General features: G+C 43.9%; 1 protein-coding gene across 3 annotated transcripts in view; it reads right to left on the reverse strand.

Moving 5' to 3' along the window:
- Positions 1 to 22,255, reverse strand: part of RHBDL2 (rhomboid like 2) — a 61,428-nt gene that overhangs the window by 30,029 nt on the left and 9,144 nt on the right. For all 3 annotated transcript variants that reach the window (XM_018042057.1, XM_005678671.3, XM_018042042.1), the window contains 3 exons: positions 5,281 to 5,546; positions 2,377 to 2,525; positions 31 to 143 (listed from right to left, as the gene is read on the reverse strand). In XM_018042057.1, the coding sequence (XP_017897546.1) occupies positions 31 to 143; positions 2,377 to 2,525; positions 5,281 to 5,546 (528 nt within the window). The remainder of the gene's footprint in view (positions 1 to 30; positions 144 to 2,376; positions 2,526 to 5,280; positions 5,547 to 22,255) is intronic.

The raw sequence follows: 22,255 nt of genomic DNA on the forward strand, positions 1-22,255 counted from the left end.
TTGATTCTGTGTTATATTCGGAACACTGACCTGCTATCACTCCTGCCAGGTACACCAGCCCCACTCGGAGGCCTTTGTGGACCATTTCCAAGGGGATGCCCAGACCGAGCTGCATAATAAGATTCCCCAGGATGTGCTGAACTCTGCAGAGACAAACACCATTGTCAAACATTATGACTAGCCCAGGCAGTTATTTCCTTGGGAGGTTAACAGGCATTGATATGTTGTTTCTAGTTAAGAACATGCTTAATGTGAATTCCATTTTCTAATTTTGTTAGGTGACTTTTTAAAGAGATAAAATCTTGAGCTTCAGTATGTGAAGCAGATAAAAGGACATTTTTAAAATATACATTTACTTTATAAGTTTTGTTTTACAGTAATTACTGATAATGTCAAACAGAGCAGTGAGGAAGCTTTAAGGAATGGAATATAAGCTTGCAGTTATGGGTTTAGCTGACAGTTGCCATCACATGTCAGCCTTAACACTTGATTTTGTTTTAGTCGCACAGTAATGCTGAGAGAATACTAATTCACTCATATTGAGTTGAAATTTCAGTAGGTTTTTAAACATCTCTTGCAAGCTCAGGGTAGTCTTTAATAAAACAGATGGTGGGACTTCCCTGGTGATCCAGTGACTAAGATTGCACTCACTCCTAATGCAGGAGGCCTGGATTTTGATCCCTGGTCAGGAAACTAGATCCCACATGCCACAGCTAAGACCTGGCACAGCCGAAGAAATAAATAAAACAGATATGGCAAGAGAAACCTCATTCCCAGTTCTGTATTTAAAAGGTTTTAAATTTACCAGAATGGAAAAAAAAAAAATGTTTACCTAGTAACACTAGCTAAACTTGGTTTCTCTCATATAAATATACTATAATTTGGTATATAACATTGTTGAATACAAATGCTTTTAAAGTGAAATTGACATTATTTTGCTTGTCAAACCCCACAAGCATCTATGGAAACTCTCTGAATGTCATTTGGCAAATTTCCTTGTAACAGTAATCCTTGATTTAGTTGCTATGTAGCAAAATGCTTTAGTTTTTTTAAGTGGGTATGGTGAATCAGAATTCTGAGTGAGGTCATAAAAGACTATTAGCATTGAAGAGACTGTAACCAAAACTAAAAGGCAGGCACCTATTGCTTGTATTATTCTAAATAAACTATTTTACACCCATCAAAATGTTGATGAATTACATTTTTAACTTTGGCAGAGGTGGGGAGGAAGGCACTGGCAATTCACATTTTAAAGGGAACATTTAACAACACCACACAACTTGGGGGACACAATTCTGGTTTGGTGATAATTTGGTCTCTTCTCACGATGAAAGTGAAGTCACTCAGTTCTGTCCGACTCTTTGTGACCCCATAGACTGTAGCCTACCAAGCTCCTCTGTCCATGGGATTTTCCAGGCAATAGTACTGGAGTGGATTGCCATTTCCTTCTCCAGGGGATGTTCCCAATCCAGGACTCAAACCCAGGTCTCCCACATTGTAGACAGACGCTTTACCATCTGAGCCACCAGGGATATTGATATTCCTACGTAAATACCAATATTAGGCAATTACAATACAAAGTACACTGGACTTGGAGTTAGCACTAATGGGTTGAGATCCTCACTCTACAAATGACTACTTCCCGTAAGCCTCACACAAAACAGCAGGAGCAGTGCTTGCCTCCTAGGGTTGCCAGGAGCATCAAACAAGATTATGGATATAAAAGTGCCTGATCAATACTAAGGGCTTCCCTGGTGGCTCAGAGGTTAAAGTGTCTGCCTGCAATGCAGGAGACCAGGGTTCAATCCCTGGGTCGGGAAGATCCCCTGGAGAAGGAAATGCCAACCCACTCTGGTATTCTTGCCTGGAGAATCCCAGGGATGGAGGAGCCTGGTGGGCTACAGTCCACAGGGTCGCACCACCTATAGCACAGGGAACTGTGCTCAATATTCTGTAACAACCTCACTGGGAAAAGAATTTGAAAAAGAACAGATACATGTACATGTATAACTGAATCACTCTGTTGTACACCTGAAATTAACAGCATTGTTAATCAACTGTGAAAGTGAAGTCACTCAGCCATGTCCGACTCTTTGCGACCCCATGGACTGTAGCCTACCAGGCTCCTCCATCCGTGGGATTCTCCAGGCAAGAGTACTGAAGTGGGTTGCCATTTCCTTCTCCAGGAGATCTTCCCAACCCAGGGATCAAACCTGGGTCTCCCGCATTGCGGGCAGATGCTTTACCATCTGAGCCACCAGGGAAGACTCATAGTCCAATATAAAATAAAAAGTTAATAAAGTACCAAACAAATGTTCAGGGCTATGGTTACTTACAGTCACCTCTGACATCAGTGACTCAACTGTCATTGCTTACCCAGCATGAACCAGCATGTACGAGATAAATCTCCAGGCTTCCTCCCGCTTCTCAGGACGGTAGATAAAGGGACTCTTCAAGATGCCTGTGTCCAAGGTGATCCACTGTTTCTGAGGCTTCCATACAGCATAGTAAATAAATACCGCCAGCTGACAGGGAGGGGCAGACACTAAAGTTAACCATACCTGCTGCAGAAAGCAGCCCCATTAAAGCCCACGGGCACTATCTCTGTTTGAAAGAATTTGCTCTTAAGATTACCGCTCCACAGCATGTGCTCAGATGGCAGAATTCAGTTCCCTGCTGTATATCTGACCGTGTAACTGTAGGCGTCTCCTGCTTCTTCCAGCAGTTAGGCGCAGCCCTAGACCAAACTTCAAAGAAGAGTCCCTCTTGAACCCACTTTCCCCTCCTGTGCCTTCCACTTCCCACCTTCACCACTTGATCACTCATCTGCAACTTAATCACTCATCTGCAACTTAATAGGAAATGAGGCCACCACTGGCTTCTGAAAAACAGAGGAGGAAAAGGGGAAAATAGTGACTTTACAGTGGGAAAACCTGGCAAACAGGACCTGAACCAAGTGACGAAGGCCCACGCACAGGGAGGGCATGTGGATGCGCCCCATTCCCGAACGTGGTGTGATGAGAAGGGCCCTTCACTCCTGTGGTCTTCCTCCCCCAACCCCACAACTCCAGTCTAACCATGAGAAAAAGTATCGGACAAACCCAGACAGAGGGACATTGCATAGGATACCTGGCCAGTACTCCTCAAGACTATCAAAACCACGGAAAGCAAAGGCTGAGAGAGGGTCAGAGGTCAGAGGTCAGAGAGGAGTGGGGAGATGTGACGAGTAAACACAGTGCGACACCCCGGGTTCGAGGTCACCGATGGAAAGACGGGCGAGATTCAAATTAAGCCTGGAGTTTAGCTAATACTGATATCTCAATATGAGTTTCCTAGTTTTGACAAGTGTAAAACTATGGAAATGTAAGATATTAACATTGGGAGAAACTGGGTAAGGGGCATAAGGAACTCTCTTACTATCTCTCTAACTTTTCTATGAAGCTAAAATTACTCCAAAATAAAAAATTTGCTTAAAAATCATTTTTGGCAGCACCACTGGTCTGCAGGATCTTAGTTTCTTGACCAGGGATTGAACCCAGGCCCCTGCAGTAAAAGTATTGGATTCTAACCTCGGAACTGCCAGGGAATTCCCCCTTTCCTTTTTTTAATGTACAGTCTATCACATCCAGCAAAATACTGAGTAGAAATGGTGATGGTGGGCCTTCTTGTCATTTCTGATTCTAAAGGAAAAAATGATTTTAACATTTCACTGTTTGTACTAATAAGCCCCTAAGATGGTCCTCAAGGTTCCCCACCACTTAATATTCACACCCTTGAACAGTTTCCTCCTTCAATGAATTAGGGCTGGTTTCTCTGTCTCCCCCAATCAAAGCTGCACTGACCAAAGCTTCTTTCAGGAACGCCACATTTTGGCCTTATCTTTATATAAGCCGTAAGAGGCCAGGTCCCTATGATAGTTAAATTTATGTGTCAACATAACTAAACCACAGTATTTGGTCAAATATCATTCTACATGTGTCTGTGAATAAAGCAGACTACCCTCTGTAATGCGGGTGAGCTCCTATCAGTTGAAGGCTTAATAGAACAAACATTCCTTGAGCAAGAAGGAATGTGCCAACAAATGGCCTTTGAACTTCAACTTATCCCCAGGTTGCTAGTCTGCTGGCCCACCCTGTAGATTTTAAATTTGCCAAGCCTCTGCAATTACATAAACCAATTCTTTAAATCAATCTCTCCCTCTCTTCATATATGTGTATAGACAGATGATAGATAGTGTGTGTGTGTGTGTGTGTGTACATCCTATTGACGCTGCTTCTTTAAAGAACCCTGACTAATACAGTCCTTGATAAGAAAGTTGAGGCATCGGTGGGAACTAAGAGAATAACAGCAGCAACTTTCTCATACTCTTAAGTCGGGGCTTCCCTTCTGGCTCAGAGAGTAAAAGAAATCCACCTGCAATGCAGGAGACCTGAGTTCAATCTCTGGATCAGGAAGATCCCCTAAAGAAGGGCATGGCAACCCACTCCAGTATTCTTGCCTGGAGAATTCCATGGAGAGAGGAGCCTGGAGGGCTACAGATCACAGGGTCGCAAAGAGTCAGACATGACTGAGTGACTAACACACACAGTGCCCCTAAGTCACATCCCACAGGCGGCCATACTCTGTCAATTCCTTTATGAGGCATCATGGTGTGGGAGAAAAAGCTGGGTGAGATAAGGCTCAGGAGAAGCCCGGTCCTGGTCAAATAACTAAGTATGCGGCCTTGGGCAAGTCACCCCACTCTTTTCCGGAAAACAAAACAGCTGACAGGACCAGAGTCTGATACTCACTACATGCTGCCCAGAGCCAACATCACTAGAAGATCCCAATCCCATTTTTTCCTACTGAAATCTGGAGGCAACCTATAGCTCTTTTAAACACAGAGCTCCTGATAGACCTTACCAATCAATCAAAGCTGGTTCATGAGATCAAACCAACTGGAAACCCAGAGATTATTTGATCTCTAAAGCCCCCACCAACTAAAATGAAATGAAGCCACTGCGATTGTGGTCACTGCTGGGCAGAGGAGTTGTTTGAAAAATAAAACTCAACACTTGACTGCAAGTCCTGGGAAGGCAGGAGGAGCCTGGGAGGGGGCTCTGAAGAGGACAAAGTCGGGCTCTGAAGAGGACAAAGTCGGGCTCTGTGTGCGCTGTGCTTGCCGCCCCAAGCTCTCTTCATGTGTTCCCCAGTCTTCCCTCCAGGTGTGAGCTGAAGCCCCAGTGTATCTGCAGCCCCCCAGGAGTCCTTGCGCCAGTGCCCACCACCCGGCACGTTTACCTCGGCGATGCTGACGCAGATGATGAACACGGGGGGCGGGAGGCAGTTAGCTCTTTCCAGGTATGTTCTTCGCACCGGTTCAGGAAGCATCCATTTTGAGACAATCCTGTGGACCTTTCTAGGCTTGAAGGGGTCTTTATCTGCCCTGCCCTCTCTCATTTTCTCCTCTTCCAGCTCTTCTTTCATCTCTCTATCCATATTCAGAGTCACATCCTCCTCTATCTCCAAATCATGAGCAGCAGCCATTGTCCTGGGTCCTCCTCCACCTGAAAGGAACAAGACTGTCAGGGGGAAACAGATGACCCTATAGTCTTCAGGCCATAGCTCTTTCCTGGGCTCTCTGGCCATTGCTTTCCAGTGCCTTCCCAGTGAGTCAGTAGAAGGTGGCTGCAGATCTGTTACCCAAACTCATGCAATATCCATATCCTCACCATCCGGATATAATTGTGAAAAAGTACTAAGTTCTCCCCAGCTGCGGAAGAGGACTCCCCAGAAGTCACTTATGGAATTGTCACCACCCAAAGGGTGGACTGGAGCTTTGGGGTGGCAGCTCTACCACATACACCCTTTCCTTGCCCTCTGCCACTGACTCCCAAGGCAATTATTAGTGTTTAAGAGATAGCTTTGCCACGAGGTGATACATCTCAGAGTCTAAGCCACACACACACGTAACCGAATTCAGTTTTGACTAGCTTAAGTAAGTAGTCTCCTCTCAACTCTTATTAGTTTCATCTTACTTCTACTCCCAAGCCAAACACAGGTCTCTGGTTTCTGATTCCGAATCAAAAATTATTTAATGAGCATCGACTATGTATCCGGTACTATGCTGAGAGGTACTATGTATCAGGCACCCATTTTAGTTTAAAAAATTCCCCTCCCCTCAAAAAAGATTTAAAACCACACCTTCTCTTTTTAAATTATCAGTGTCCTTTCCAACATGCCACCGCTGCATTCTGTGGCACAGGAGTTAAGTAGGCCATTGCTCACTGGCCCTCCAGGTGCAGCACAGCCACTCTCGCTAAAACACATCTTCCCAACAACTCTTTGACATCTGACACTCTTGGCTGAGTTCCTACTAATTTCTACACCCAGTATCCCCTTGAACTCAATCCTCAATATCTAGACACTCAAGCATTTATTCAACAGATATCTGCTGAACACCTACTATGTATCAGGTGACCAATCCTATCCCAAAGTGTTTACAATGTCATGGAGGAGGCTGAGGTCAATAAAGATCACACAAATAATTGCATAATTACAGCTGTGCTAAGAGACACCAAGCAGACGCATAAGTCACTGAGGCGGCGTGTCTGTAACTGAGGCCTGAACTACGTACTCCCTCCTCTCCATGTGTCTGGTGCGATCTGTACGGTCTTTCTCCTTTTGGCTTAGTTCTGTTACATTTTGCTTCTGGTTGAACTATTTAATCAAATATTTTCATAATCAAAAAAATGGGTGCTGCTGCTTCTTAGTCGCTTCAGTCATGTCCAACTCTGTGCAACCCTATGGACTGCAGCCTGCCAGGATTCTCCAGGCAAGCGTACTAGAGTGGGTTGCTGTGACCTCCTCCAGGGGAGCTTCCCAACCCAGGGATCGAACTCGGGTCTCCTGCATTGCAGGCAGATTCTTTACCACTGAGCCACCAGGGGAGCCCCTGGCAGGGATGGGGGAGGCTCAAATACATTAGAGGAAAAAAATAATGTTGCCAGACACTACATAGAGTACAATCCCTTCCTGAAAAAAGTAATGTATTGACACACAGGGAAAACATCTGGAGAATTAACCATGATTATATTTGTATGATGGGATTTCACTAGATTTTTTCCCCTTTATGCAGGAGTGGGTCTACATTTTGTGTATGCTGAAGCTTAAACAATATGGGAGGGGGGGGTGCTCTTTGGAAAAAATAACATTAAATTAAAATTATAAAATAGAAAAACTCTAAAAGTACTTAGAGTGCTTTAGAAGAAGCCTGTGTAAGTAGAAATCTGAAGCTTAAGCTTTGTTAGTATCACAGATAACCCAGCCAAAACAATTAAAAAAGAAGAACAAAACAGGAGGCACCGCATTCTCTGATTCAAACTATAATTTAAAAAACTACAGTAATCAAAACAGTATGGTACTGGCACAAAAACAGATACAGATCAAAGGAACTGAATAGAGAGGCCAGAAGTGAACTCACACCTATATGGGCAATTAGCCTAAGGAAGCAAGAATATACAATGGGGAAAAGATGGCATCATACCACATATGAAAATAAACTCAAAATGGATTAAAGACTAAAATGTAAGACCTGAAGCCATAAAACTTCTAGGAGAAAACACAGGCAGTCTGCTCTTTGACATCGGTCTTAGCGATATTTTTTCTGGATATGTCTCCTCAGGAAAGGGAAACAAAAGCAAAAATAAACAAATGGGACTATATCATACTAAAAAGCTTTTGCACAGCAAAGAAAACTACCAACAAAAGGAAAAGGCTGCCTACTGAATGGGAAGAGATATTTGCAAATGATAGATCTGACAAGGAGTTAATATCCAAAATATACAAAGAACTCATAATATAACCCAACATAAAAAACAAACAACCCAATGAAAAAATGGGCAGGGGACCTGAATAGATACTCTTCCTACAAAGAAGACATACAGATGGCCAACAGACACATGAAAAGATGCACATCACTAATCATCAGGGAAACACAATCAGAACCACCATGAGGGGAATTTCCTGGCATCTCAGTGGTTAGGACTCTACATTTTTCACTGCTGTGGCCCAGGTTCAGTACCTGGTCAGGAAAATAGACCCAACAGTCATGCAGTACAGCCAAAAACAAACAAAAAAGCCACAATGAGAGTCACTTCACACCTGACACCATGGCTTTTATCAAGAAAGACAATATAACAAGTGCTGGCCAGGGTGCTGAGAAGAGAGAGCCTTCGTGCACTGTTGGTAGAAGTGTACTTTGCTACAGCCACTATGCTAATAGTACAGGGAGGTGGTTTAGTCGCTAAGTTGGGTCCAACTCTTGAGACCCTGTGGACTGTAGCCTGCCAGGCTCCTTTGTCCACAGAATTTCCCAGGCAAGAATACTGGAGTAGGTTGCTGTTTCCTTCTCCAGGGGATCTTCCTGACCCAGGGATCAAATCAGAGTTTCCATGGAAAACAGTATATGGATTCCTCAAAGAAAAGCAGAATTACCATTAGATCCAGAAATTCCATTTCTAGGCACTTATCCAAAGAAAATTAAAATGTACCTCTATGTTAAATGCTAAATGATTTACAGTAGCTAAGATATGGAAGCAATCTAAGTGCCCATCAATAGATGAATGGATAAAGGTATGTGGTATGCACACACACGCACACACACACACACAGAGGAATATTTCTCAGCCATGAAAAAGAATAAAATCTTGCTATGCAACAACACGGATGGAATGAAAGGGTAGTATGCTAAGAGAAATGAGTCAGGCAGAGAAAGACAAACACTGTATGATTTCACCTACATGGGTAATCCAAGAAACATGTGAACAAACACAACCAAACAGAAGCAGAGTCATAGATGCAGAGAACAAACAGGTTTTTGCCAGAGAGGAGGAGGTTGGGAGGAGGCAAGAAAAAGATGGGAGATAAAGAGGTACATTTCAGTTACAAAATAAATGTCACAGGAATAAAATGTAGTGTGAGGAATACAGTCGATAACTGTGTAATAGCCATGCATGGTGACAGATGACAACTAGACTTTTCCTGGTGATGATTTTGTAATTATAGAAATAACAAATCACTATGCTGTACTCTTGAGGGTCCCTTGGACTGCAAGGAGATCCAGCCAGTCCATTCTAAAGGAGATCAGCCCTGGGATTTCTTTGGAAGGAATGATGCTAAAGCTGAAACTCCAGTACTGTGGCCACCTCATGCGAAGAGTTGACTCACTGGCAGACTCTGATGCTGGGAGGGGTTGGGGGCAGGAGGAAAAGGGGACAACAGAGGATGAGATGGCTGGATGGCATCACTGACTCGATGGATGTGAGTATGAGTGAACTCTGGGAGTTGGTGATGGACAGGGAGGCCTGGCGTGCTGCGATTCATGGGGTCGCAAAGAGTCGGACACAGCTGAGCACTGAACTGAACTGATGCTGTATACCAGGAAGTAACAGTGTTGTGGGTCAGTTATTTCAAAAACAAATAAAGTCATAGAAAAAAAGATCAGCCACATCAGATATATGTGACTACCAAAGGTGGGGGTGGGAAGGGGAATTAGATGAACGTAGTCAAAAGGTGCAAATTCCTGCTGCTGCCGCTCGCTCAGTTGTGTCCGACTCTGTGATCCCGTGGACTGTAGCCTGCCAGCCTCCTCTATCCATGAGATTCTCCCAGAAAGAATACTGGAGTGGGGTGTCATTTACTCCTCCAGGGGGATCTTCCCAGCCCAGGGATCGAACCCACATCTGTTACCTCTCCTGTGGTTATAAGATACATATGTACTAGGGATGTAACACTATAACATCATAAAGATAATTAACACTGCTGTACATTATAAATGAAAGTTGTTAGGAGAATAAATCCCAATAGTTCTCATCATGAAGAAAAAAAATTTTTTTCTTGTTCTTTAATGTTGTATCTATATGAAATGATGGTTGCTCACTAAATGGATATTCAATAATCATTACGTTGTACACCTTAAACTTCAAAAAAAAAAGATATAATAAAAACAGAGCCATATGTATGAGACCTTTTCTGGGTCCAACTCTTGAGACCCTGTGGACTATAGCCTGCCAGGCTCCTAAAGTCTCAAGCAATGTACTATTTCTTCCCTCCCCTTGTGGATCAATGTCTTAAAGGATGAGTTTGTACCCACTAAACACCTTGTCATCTGCAACTCCGATCGAAACTGCTCTGCTAAGGTATCCCTTTAAATAAATCTACTTCTGTTGTAATGTGAGTTCTAACGAAGTGTGCAGAGCAGCCCAGTCTCTTCAAAGCACATCCTCATGCAAATACTCACGTACCCCTCTGAACAATCTGGGAAGAAAAGCAAGCAATATGTTCCCAATTCTCACCTTCCACTTTCCTAACTGAGCTTCCTGTTGAAAACCCTGCATCCCTGCCTTTCATCCCAACCACATTCCATTGGCTGACTTCTTTTTCCTACTACCCAGCCACAGGCATCCCCTCTGCGCACTTCAGCAACACTGTCCTCCCGCAATTGGCCTTCTCTAACTTGGTGGGAAAAGGCAGTGTGAAGGTCGCTAAAGGGCAGGTACACAGGCTAGACAGACCTGGGGAATGGCCATGTCTTAGTTTTATATGCCGCCCCAGTAAATAGCCCTGGATCTGGGACTGTGAACCATAGAATCGGGGCTTCGAGGGATGGGAGGCAGGGGAATGGAGAAGTTTATGTTTAATGGGTACAGAGTTTCAGTTTGGGAAGATGAAAAAGTTCAGGAGATGGATGATGGTGATGGTTGTACAATAATGTGAATGCTATGAATTAATTATACACTTAAAAAGTTAAAATGGTAAGTTTTTTGTGTGTTTTACCACACGCACAAACTAAATAATAATATTAAATTTTCAAGGTCACTGTGGAGACTAGATAGAATATACTATTTATCATTAGCATGTGCTTAATCAACAGTACCCAATGTCACTGACATTTTCAGCTTAGTCCAGTGTATCTAAACTTCCTCTCATGCACATGCTCAGATGCTCAGTCATGTTTGGCTCTTTACGACCCCATGGAGTATAGCCCAGCAGGCTCCTCTGTCCGTGGGATTCTCTCAGCAAGAATACTGAAGTAGGGTGCCATTTCCTTCTCCAGGGGATCTTCTGACCCAGGGATCAAACCCACATCTCTTATGTCTCCTGCACTGGAAGTGGTACATCTTCCCAAGTGGTACCACTAGCACCACCTGGGAAACCCTCTAAGTATTTTCCACTGGAATTTTCTTTTTTTGAGGGGGCTGGGGGACCGCATCAAGCAGCATGGGGGAATCTTAGTTCCTCAAACAGGGATCAAACCCAGGCCCCTTGCAGTGGAAGCACAAAGTCCTAACCACTGGACTGCCAGGGAAGTCCGTAAAATTAACCATTTTAAAGTATATAATTCAGTAGCATTAACTTCCCTGGTGGCTCAGACGGTTAAGCATCTGTCTGCAATGCGGGAGACCCAGGTTCGATCCCTGGGTCGGGAAGGTCCCTGGAGAAGGAAATGGCAATCCACTCCAGTACTATTGCCTGGAAAATCCCATGGACAGAGGAGCCTGGTACACTACAGTCCCTAGGGTCACAAAGAGTCGGACACGACTGAGCGATCTTCACCGTGAATATGTTTATAGTGTTGTATAACCATCACCACTATCTATTTCCAAAATTTTTTCATCACCCCAGACAAAACCCTCATACTCAATAAGAAGTCACTTCCTTCTTGCTCCATCCCTGCAGCCTCAGACAACCATTAATCTGCTTTTGGTCTCTATGGATTTACCTATTCTAGACATTTCATACAAGTGGAATTATACAAAATGCGGCCTTTTGAGCCTGGCTTCTTTCACTTAAAGTCTGCAAGGTTCATCCATGCTGTAGCACGTGTGGTACATCACTCCTTATGGCTGAATAATATTACATCACATAGATAAATAAATAAAACCACACTGTTCATCCATTCATGGGTTTAAGGGCATTTGGATTGACTCCACCTTTGGGCCACCGTGAATAGAGCTGCTATGAACATCCCGATACAACTTTTTAGTTAAATACATGTTCTCAATTCTTTCAGGAATATACCTAAGAGTGGAATTGCTGGATCATATGGTAATTCTGTGTTTATCAGGAAATCTTCAGATCCCATTTTTAAGTGGTTAAGACTGCGCTTCCACTGCAGGGGACACAAGTTTGATCCCTGGTTGGGAAATTAAGATTCTGCAAGCCAAGTAATGAGGTGGAAAAAAAAATTAAAGTGGGGATAAGGATAGCACTTACTTCATAACATTTTTAATTGTTTTTTATTGCAGTATAGTTGATTTACAGTGTTGTGCCAATCTCTGCTGTGCAGCTAAGTGACTCAGTTATACACATATCAGTTCAGTTCAGTTCAGTTCAGTCGCTCAGTCGTGTCCGACTCTTTGCAACCCCATGAATTGCAGCACGCCAAGCCTCCCTGTCCATCACCAACTCCCAGAGTTCACTCACACTCACATCCATCAAGTCAGTGATGCCATCCAGCCATCTCATCCTGGGTCATCCCCTTCTTCTCCTGCCCCCAATCCCTCCCAGCATCAGAGTCTTTTCCAATGAGTCAACTCTTTGCATGAGGTGGCCACAGTACTGGAGTTTCAGCTTTAGCATCATTCCTTCCAAAGAAATCCCAGGGTTGATCTCCTTCAGAATGGACTGGTTGGATCTCCTTGCAGTCCAAGGGACTCTCAAGAGTCTTCTCCAACACCACAGTTCAAAAGCATCAATTCTTTGGCGCTCAGCCTTCTTCACAGTCCAACTCTCACATCCATACATGACCACTGGAAAAACCATAGCCTTGACTAAACAGACCTTAGTCGACAAAGTAATGTCTCTGCTTTTGAATACGCTAGTGTCCTTTTATTTGTATTATTTTTTATTATGGCTTATCACGGTATATTAATTACAGCTTCCTGTGCTATACAGTAGGCCCTTGTTGTTTATTCATTCTAAATGTAATAGTTTGCATCTAGCAATCCCACCTCATAGCATTTTGGGGAAGATTATTTGAGATAATCCATATAAAGCCTTAGAACATTTTCTGGCACATAGTAAACATGCCTTAATTATTAGTCTTATTGGCTATGGATGGATGAGTGGGTATGTGGATAGGCAGATAGACGGCTAGAAGGGTGGGACTGAGTCTGGGGTCTATTTTCACACTGCAAGTTACTAGGAATTAGGTCACTTTTTTTTTTTCAAATGCACTCCATTAGGCAAGGTTGCACATTGTAATAGATTATAGTTAATAAATTTAAGGAAGTCCCCTCTTATTACTTTTTTCCCAGTAACTTTGCTGAAAATAAAGGCTTCTCTTACACTCACCCAGTCCCTGAGGGTCAGACTCTAAGTGTATAGAAATAACTATGGGGTTGGGCAAAAATTTAATTCGGGCTTTTTGCAATGTTTTGTGGAAAACCTGGATGAACTTTTTGGCCAATCCAGTATTTTACTAATTTTCCTTGCATATTGATGACTATTTCTAGTTTGTTTCATGTCTCATAAATGGCAAAACAGAGTATGGATTTAAGATCAGCAGCTCTTAAATGCAAATACTAAGGCATTTTAAAAGAAGTTCAGGGACTCCCTGGTGGTCCAGTGGCTAAGACTCCACACTCTCAATGCAGGGGGCCTGGGTTCAATCCCTGGTCAGGAAACTAGAGCCCACAAGCCACAGTTAAGACTCAGTGCAGCAAAATAAATGTTTTTTAAAAAAGAATAAGTTCAAGTAGGAGTGATTAACATTGTGTTAATAAGCCCTAGTCATACACGATCAGTTCATGAGGAAATAAAATTCCTCATTGTTAATAACACAACTTTATAGTTGTAAAAGGGCTTCCCTGGTGGCTTAGACAGTAAAGAATCTGCCTGCAATGTGGGAGACCCACGTTAAATCCCTGAGTTGGAAAGATCCCCTGCAGAAGGGAATGACAACCCACTCCAGTATTCTTGCCTGGAGAATCTCATAGACAGAGGAGCCTGGCGGGCTACAGTCCACAGGGTCACAAAGAGTCAGACACAACTAAGTGACTAACACACACACACACCCCTATAAAAAGAGCTAGAAAAACAAGGATTACATTTCTCCCCCAATTTTTCTCTTTTTTCCAGACTTCAGAATTTCCAGAAATTTTATGACCTCAAGGCCATCATTTTATTTATTTTAGTGAAATATATTTCCTGTGTTGCCAAAGTATCTGACCCATTCAGTCTGGCTGAGCTCACTCTGTGTGTGCTTTCTTCCTTGGTGTGTGTGAGTGTGTACTAGTCACTCAGTTGTGTTCAACTCTTTGAGACCCCATGGACTGTAGCCCGCCAGGCTCCTCTGTTCATGGGATTCTCCAGGCAAGAATACTGGAGTGGGTTGCCACTCCCTTCTCCAGGGGATCTTCCCAACCCAGGGATCGAACCCGGGTCTCCTGCATTGCAGGCAGATTCTTTACTGTCTGAGCCACCAGGGAAGACCTTCCTTGGTACATGCAGTAAAGGGATCTGATGTCTAGGTCTAAGTAGATTCTAGAAATAGATGAACATGTTGGTAGAGATGGTGGCATTTTGGTTTGATCTCTCTTCTCAAACACTATCGCGCTTTGACTTCTGTACCCTGTGTGCCTGTTGCATGAATATTGAGGCCTCTCTCTGGTTCATCTCCACAGGTGCTGCTTCTCATCTGACACTCCCTGTCCCTCCCACTCCTGTTTACCTTCTGCTCCCACAGCTGAATTTCTGAGCACAATTCACCACCATGGAAACACTACTGACCAGATTGGCAACAATGAAAAACACTGATCCACACTTATGAGGCTATATGGAAATGGGTGCCGTTTATAAGGTGTAATTGATGCAGGCTTTTCACAAGGCAATTGGGTAGTTTCTATTAAATATGAAACTCATATACCTTTCAACAGACTTATTCTACTTCTAGAAATCTACTTTAGAAATGTATTTGAGCAAGTACTCAAGGCTATCGTTCAAAGATGTTCAGAGCAGAACCATTTAGAGTAGTGAAAAATTACAAAGAACCTTAAAGTACGTTAATCAGGTTGTTATATTTTCTGATAGTTCTCCTTCCTAATACTGTGCTGAAATCTGCTCACCAGCACTTCCTGGGTCAAAGGTTCCCCTCCCCAGGGCCTCACAAAGCAAGTATAAGCTAGGGTCATGTCATTAATCATGAGGGTGTAGCCTATATAGGCTATGAATTCTATAAGTCAAAGTTGGGATAGATAATCTGAATTTCCTGGATTACCAGAATTTTCAGAGGCTCAGTCCATAGCACAAGATCTCAAAACAAGTCAGCAATGGTTACAACACATTATAGTCTCAGAAATATAAAAACATCTACAGCTATCAAATTATTTACTTGGTCACTCTCATCACAGTGTTAACTCATGGAGTGAACTGTTTACTACATAGACTACTTCCTTATTCATTAAGCAAAGATGATGCAGGTTTCTTAAGCTTTCTTGAATGTAGACTTGATATTATGCCTCAGCTCCTACCTTTTATCTGCAGCAAGTGGCTGTCAGCTCTTTGTTGAAATCACACACACACGAACACACACACACATTCAGATCAAAACTGGGTGGAACTGCTGTGAAATGTTCTCATCCTACACTTAGAGAACAACTGGGGTAGATTATTAAAAAGAATACTGGAAAAGTGGAAAAGACTCAGAGCCTTCTGGTTAAAAATGGAGATGTTTCCCTGCAAACAAGAACTGAAGACCTTCCCTTCAAGTTAGCAATTATTCTCAAGAAGAGGAAAAATGGAAAGAACTTTTCTACTTCCTGACCTTACCTGGTATAAGCATTGCTCTTGTTATGAATCACGGAGCCAGTGTGCTGGCCAAGGATTGGAAAGGGGAGGGCTCTGCTCATTTACCCAGAATAGTGATCTGCCTTTAAAATATATATATCTGTAGAAAAAGAGATTTCCATAAGAAGATTTACATAGGAGACTCTAGACATTGGCAAGGGATTTTTCTGAAGATCGCTTGTGAAGTGAAAGTCGCTCAATCATGTCCGACCCTTTGTGACCCCATGACAATACAGTCCATGGAATTCTCCAGACCAGAATACTAGAGTGAGTATTCTTTCCCTTCTCCAGGGGCTTGAACCCAGGTCTCCTGCACTGCAGGCAGATTCTTTACTGGCTGAGCCACAAGGGAAGCCCAAGAATACTGGAGTGAGTAGCCTGTCCCTTCTTCAATGGATCTTCCCAACCCAGAAATTGAACTGGAGTCTCTTGCATTGCACGTGGACTCTTTACCAACTGAACTATCAGGGAAGCCCAAAGACCTCTTCAGTTCAGTTCAGTTCAGTTCAGTCGCTCAGTCGTGTCCGACTCTTTGCAACCCCATGAATCACAGCACACCAGGCCTCCCTGTCCATCACCATCTCCCGGAGTTCACCCAGACTCATGTCCATCGAGTCCGCGATGCCATCCAGCCATCTCATCCTCTGTCGTCCCCTTCTCCTCCTGCCCCCAATCCCTCCCAGCATCAGAGTCTTTTCCAATGAGTCAACTCTTCCCATGAGGTGGCCAAAGTACTGGAGTTTCAGCTTTAGCATCATTCCTTCCAAAGAAATCCCAGGGTTGATCTCCTTCAGAATGGATTGGTTGGATCTCCTTGCAGTCCAAGGGACTCTCAAGAGTCTTCTCCAACACCACAGTTCAAAAGCATCAATTCTTTGGCGCTCAGCGTTCTTCACAGTCCAACTCTCACATCCATACATGACCACTGGAAAAACCATAGCCTTGACTAGACGGACCTTAGTCGGCAAAGTAATGTCTCTGCTTTTGAATATGCTATCTAGGTTGGTCATAACTTTTCTTCCATGGAGTAAACGTCTTTTAATTTCATGGCTGCAGTCACCATCTGCAGTGATTTTGGAGCCCAAAAAAATAAAGTCTGACACTGTTTCTACTGTTTCCCCATCTATTTCCCATGAAGTGATGGGACTGGATGCCATGATCTTCGTTTTCTGAATGTTGAGCTTTTAAGCCAACTTTTTTGCTCTCCTCTTTCACTTTCATCAAGAGGCTTTTTAGTTCCTCTTCACTTTCTGCCATAAGGGTGGTGTCATCTGCATATCTGAGGGTATTGATATTTCTCCTGGCAATCTTGATTCCAGCTTGTGTTTCTTCCAGCCCAGCGTTTCTCATGACGTACTCTGCATAGAAGTTAAATAAGCACGGTGACAATATACAGCCTTGACGTACTCCTTTTCCTATTTGGAACCAGTCTGTTGTTCCATGTCCAGTTCTAACTGTTGCTTCCTGACCTGCATACAGATTTCTCAAGAGGCAGGTCAGGTGGTCTGGTATTCCCATCTCTCTCAGAATTTTCCACAGTTTACTGTGATCCACACAGTCAAAGGCTTTGGCATAGTCAATAAAGCAGAAATAGATGTTTTTTGGGAACTCTCTTGCTTTTTCCATGATCCAGCAGATGTTGGCAATTCGATCTCTGGTTCCTCTGCCTTTTCTAAAACCAGCTTGAACATCAGGGAGTTCACGGTTCACGTATTGCTGAAGTCTGGCTTGGAGAATTTTGAGCATTACTTTACTAGCATGTGAGATGAGTGCAATTGTGCGGTAGTTTGAGCATTCTTTTGCATTGCCTTTCTTTGGGATTGGAATGAAAACTGACGTTTTCCAGTCCTGTGGCCACTGCTGAGTTTTCCAAATTGGCTGGCATATTGAATGCAGTACTTTCACAGCATCATCTTTCAGGATTTGAAACAGCTCAACTGGAATGCCATCACCTCCACTAGCTTTGTTCGTAGTGATGCTTTCTAAGGCCCACTTGACTTCACATTCCAAGATGTCTGGCTCTAGCTTAGTGATCACATCATCATGATTATCTTGGTCGTGAAGATCTTTTTTGTACAGTTCTTCTGTGTATTCTTGCCACCTCTTCTTAATATCTTCTGTTTTTGTTAGGTCCATACCATTTCTGTCCTGTATCGGGCCCATCTTTGCATGAAATGTTCCCTTGGTATCTCTAATTTTCTTGAAGAGATCTCTAGTCTTTCCCATTCTGTTGTTTTCCTCTATTTCTTTGCCATTGATCGCTGAAGAAGGCTTTCTTATCTCTTCTTGCTATTCTTTGGAACTCTGCATTCAGATGCTTATATCTTTCCTTTTCTCCTTTGCTTTTCGCCTCTCTTCTTTTCACAGCTATTTGTAAGGCCTCCCCAGACAGCCATTTTGCTTTTTTGCATTTCTTAGGTGCCCTTATTCACTATTGAGAATACGGATAGGGACAAAGTAAAGAGACAAAGTTGGTAATTAAACAGTTAATCCCACTAAGGGATTATAAGTCAAGAAAAAAGTATGGGAGACCCTTGTAAGTTAATGATCACTCAAGAAAGCAGGTTTGCTTAACCACAAAACCAAGCAGGGCTGCTTAGCAACAAAACCACACAACAGAAGCATGAGACATGCCCCCAGACAGTAAAACCACGGTGGCATGAGATCCACATCCTGCCCAGTGAGCCTGGTGAGTTAGTGACCCCGAGGACATGCTCTCTGCACACACAAAAAACAACAATTTATGGAAAGGTAACATTTCAAAGTGCAAGATCCTCAGTGGACTGAGATCTGAGATAATTCTTCCATAGTGTCATGACAGTCATGCTGCTGCTGCTGCTGCTGAGTCGCTTCAGTCATGTCTGACTCTGTGCGACCCCACAGACAGCAGCCCACCAGGCTCCCCCGTCCCTGGGATTCTCCAGGCAAGAACACTGGAGTGGGTTGCCATTTCCTTCTCCAATGCATGAAAGTGAAAAGTGAAAGTGAAGTCGCTCAGTCGTGTCCAACTCTTAGCGACCCCATGGACTGCAGCCCACCAGGCTCCTCCATCCATGGGATTTTCCAGGCAAGAGTACTGGGGTGGGGTGCCACTGCCTTCCCCGCATGACAGTCATAGTGACAGTCATAGTATCTTGACCATGTAGGGACCAAAAAAACTCCCCCACCTGACCTAGAGGAGGAGCTGACGATGGAACCATGACATTTACTCAAGAATGAGGAAGAAAGTGGTTTTCTCCCTTTCTGACTTCTCCTTTGATTATAAAACTGTAGCCCACTAAGTTCTTGCGGTGGGGCACCTTCTCGCCTGCCCACTTATAAGCCTCACAAGCACCCTGTTCTAATAAATTACTTCTTACCCATTACTTTGCCTCTCACTGAATTCTTTGTGCCCTGAGACGTAAAGGACTGGAGCTCCTTGGAGTCCCTCAAAATGCCATGTAGCATTTTCAATATCACATAGTGTTTCTCAAAATTATGTTATAAAGTAAGTCCCCAAAATTTAAGTTAAGGACTTCTGTAACTGAGCAGAACCGTATGGGGCTTCCCAGGACAGACCTCTCTGCCATTTCCTCTGCTTCAGCTCCTCTCTAAAGCACCTAGATAACAGTATCTGATGCACATTTCCTGAGTTGTTTTGCAGATACTAAAAACCCCACCAAATGAAAGACGTTAACTACCTGATGACCATGAGCAGAGCCCCCAGGCCTAGTGAACCTAAGGGTTGATAACGTTAACCCTGTGACTCCACCCTGTTATCTCATCAGAGAACTGTGTGCCAGCTGATCACATACCCTGGGTCGCCCCTTCCTCGTCTTGCCTTTTAAAAATGCTTGCCTGAAACCCATCAGGGAGTTCAGGTGTTTCGAGAACTAGCCACCCTGGACTTCTTGCTTGATGCCCTGCAATAAACACAGCACTTTCCTTCACCACAACCCAGTGTCAGTAGACTGGCTTTCGTGCATGGATGAGTGGACCCAAGTTTGGTTCTGTGACACTTCCACTGTATTCTTTTGATAATGCTTATGTAATGGTCATTGGTTAATTTTCTCAGCCAATTACTCATTTCACGAATCTGGGTGGGCAGCAAGGACCACTTCCCAGTACAAAAGCTAAAAATGTCCAATACTCACTTTTCCAGGTTCTTAGGCTCAGGTATGTGACCTGGGCTTGAGCAGTCAGCTGCATTTGCTTAGAATTTGGAGGACTGGAGCTGCGGATGGGGAAGATTCTTTACATGGTGCACTTTGAAGCAATGGCAGCAGTGTCTCGTGTCCATCCAGCTGTGCCACTGCAGTCAGTGTGGCACCCAACATCCGATGCCCGCTGTGTCTTTCATGCAGGTTGAAGCAATGAGCATGCAGCAGCGACAGTGTGGCTCTTTTTGCCTGCCTGGCTCTGTACCTCTAACTGCCTGGCCTCCCTTTGTCTCTGCTTATTTCCTTCCAGTGATCTTGTAATCTACCATGACATTGTGATATATTAAGAAATATATACATTTGGTCTTCCTCCCCAGCTCCCAGCACTGAGCTTCTAATACCCCTGAAATTTCCTGAGTGATAAGTGTGAGAGGAGCATCTTTTGCTATTCTTAATAAGCCTCTTTCAACTGTACCTGAGTTTATGCAAATGAAGTTATTCTTAGAGGATGGGGACTGGTCACCAGAGGAAACAACCATGTGATTAGAGGGTTGGAACTTTCAGTCCCCCACCTCTGGGATGGGAAGAACTGCTCGAAACTGAGTTTAGTCATCGGTGGTCAATAATTTAATCCATCATCCCTATGTAATTGAATCTCCATACAAATCCTAAACAAATGGGTTTGAAGAGCTTCCAGGTTAGGTGAACAGTTCAAGGTGCTGGGAGGGTGATGCATTTCCAGAAGGTGTGGGGGCTCTACGTCCCTTCCCACATCTCTTCCATTTGGCTGCTCCTGAGTTGTAGTCTTTATAATAAACTGATAATAGTAGGCAATGTCCTGTCCTGAGTTCAGTGAGCTGCTCTAGCAAATTATGGAACCCAAGGAGGGAGGTGCCAGAAATGCTGAAATTATAGCCGTTTGGTCAAAAGCCCTGGAAGCCTAGGCTTGCAACTGCATCTGAAACCGGGAGCAGCTTTGTGGAACTGAGCCCTTAATCTGTAGGGTAGTCAGCGTCAGAATTGCTTGACATGGAAAACCCACACATTTGGTGTCAGAAGTGTGAGTACTATTAGAGGTCCACTCTGTCTCACAATCTCTGTGATCTTCCAACAGGAGGCTGACACAGTTTTGTCGCTGTATTCCACAAGCCCAGAAAGTTCCTGATGCATCAAAGGTGTTCAGAAAATACTTATATCTAAGTAAAAGGTAAACAAACTCTCTGCAACTTTGATGTATTAGTAAATCTACAATTGTTCCAAAATACAGTTTATTTAAAAGAATACTGGAGGGAGGAAGGGAAGGAGAGAGGAATTCCGTGTACACCGTATTAACTAAGAGTTTTGGGTTACTTCTCTTAAACCAAGAAGCACTTCGCCTCATCCTTTTCCTCTGCACACCCACCCACCCCCATTGTCATCATTCTGCCATCACTGAGCCTTCATCGAGACCTGCAGAGCTACCATGCTGCACTGGTTACCAAAGGGACTGTCACCTGTCTTCAGGGAGCACTATTCCTTGTGCTTGGCACTGTGAAGACTCGAGTTCTACTCCCCTCAATGTCTTACAGAATTATTGTAAGAATCAAATGAAGTTGTAAGAGTTGCCATAATGGTGAGCACTTAGTGTGTGCCCAGTTCTATGCCAAACACTTTAAGAGCGCGCTCTCCTTTACTTCTTACAACAGTCTTGTAAGTTGGGATAATAACGTCCCCAGTTTGTGGATAAGGTAACTCGGGCTTCCCGAGCACCTTGCTCAGGGTCATAGAGCTGGTGAGAAGGTGGAGCAGAAGACGAAGGCGTCTGACTCCAAAGGCCCCGTGCGTGCCTCTGCCTTGTGATTCCCATGTAACGAGTGTGCAAGAAGTGTGCATAGTTCTGAGTATTTTCATCCCATCCTTCCTTCTTTCCTCCTCCCACTTCCTCCTCCAGCTCTCTGATCAGATCCCGACTAGACTCTGGGAGTTCGCAGATGGGAGCCGTAGAAGAACTGGCAAGCCGGGCTGGGAACACCCACCACTCCCATACTGCTGCAAGGAGTCAAGATGGAGAAAGACGTCCAGGAAAGAAAAAGGATGTGATTCTCTGAGAACCCGAGGACTAAGTCAGGCTCACCTTCCCTTGTCCACCTCACCCAGGAGAGCACTGCCACGGCCACCAACCTTAGGACAACTCCTCTCTGGCAGAAGAGGCTTTCGATCACTAAGCTGTGCTGCTTTCCCAGCTGCATGTGAACAAGTAGTTTCAGACATCTGAATTGTTTTTTTAAACAGCTGGCCCCACCCATTCA

This window comes from Capra hircus, chromosome 3, assembly GCF_001704415.2.
Source record: "Capra hircus breed San Clemente chromosome 3, ASM170441v1, whole genome shotgun sequence".
Taxonomy (NCBI): domain Eukaryota; kingdom Metazoa; phylum Chordata; class Mammalia; order Artiodactyla; family Bovidae; genus Capra; species Capra hircus.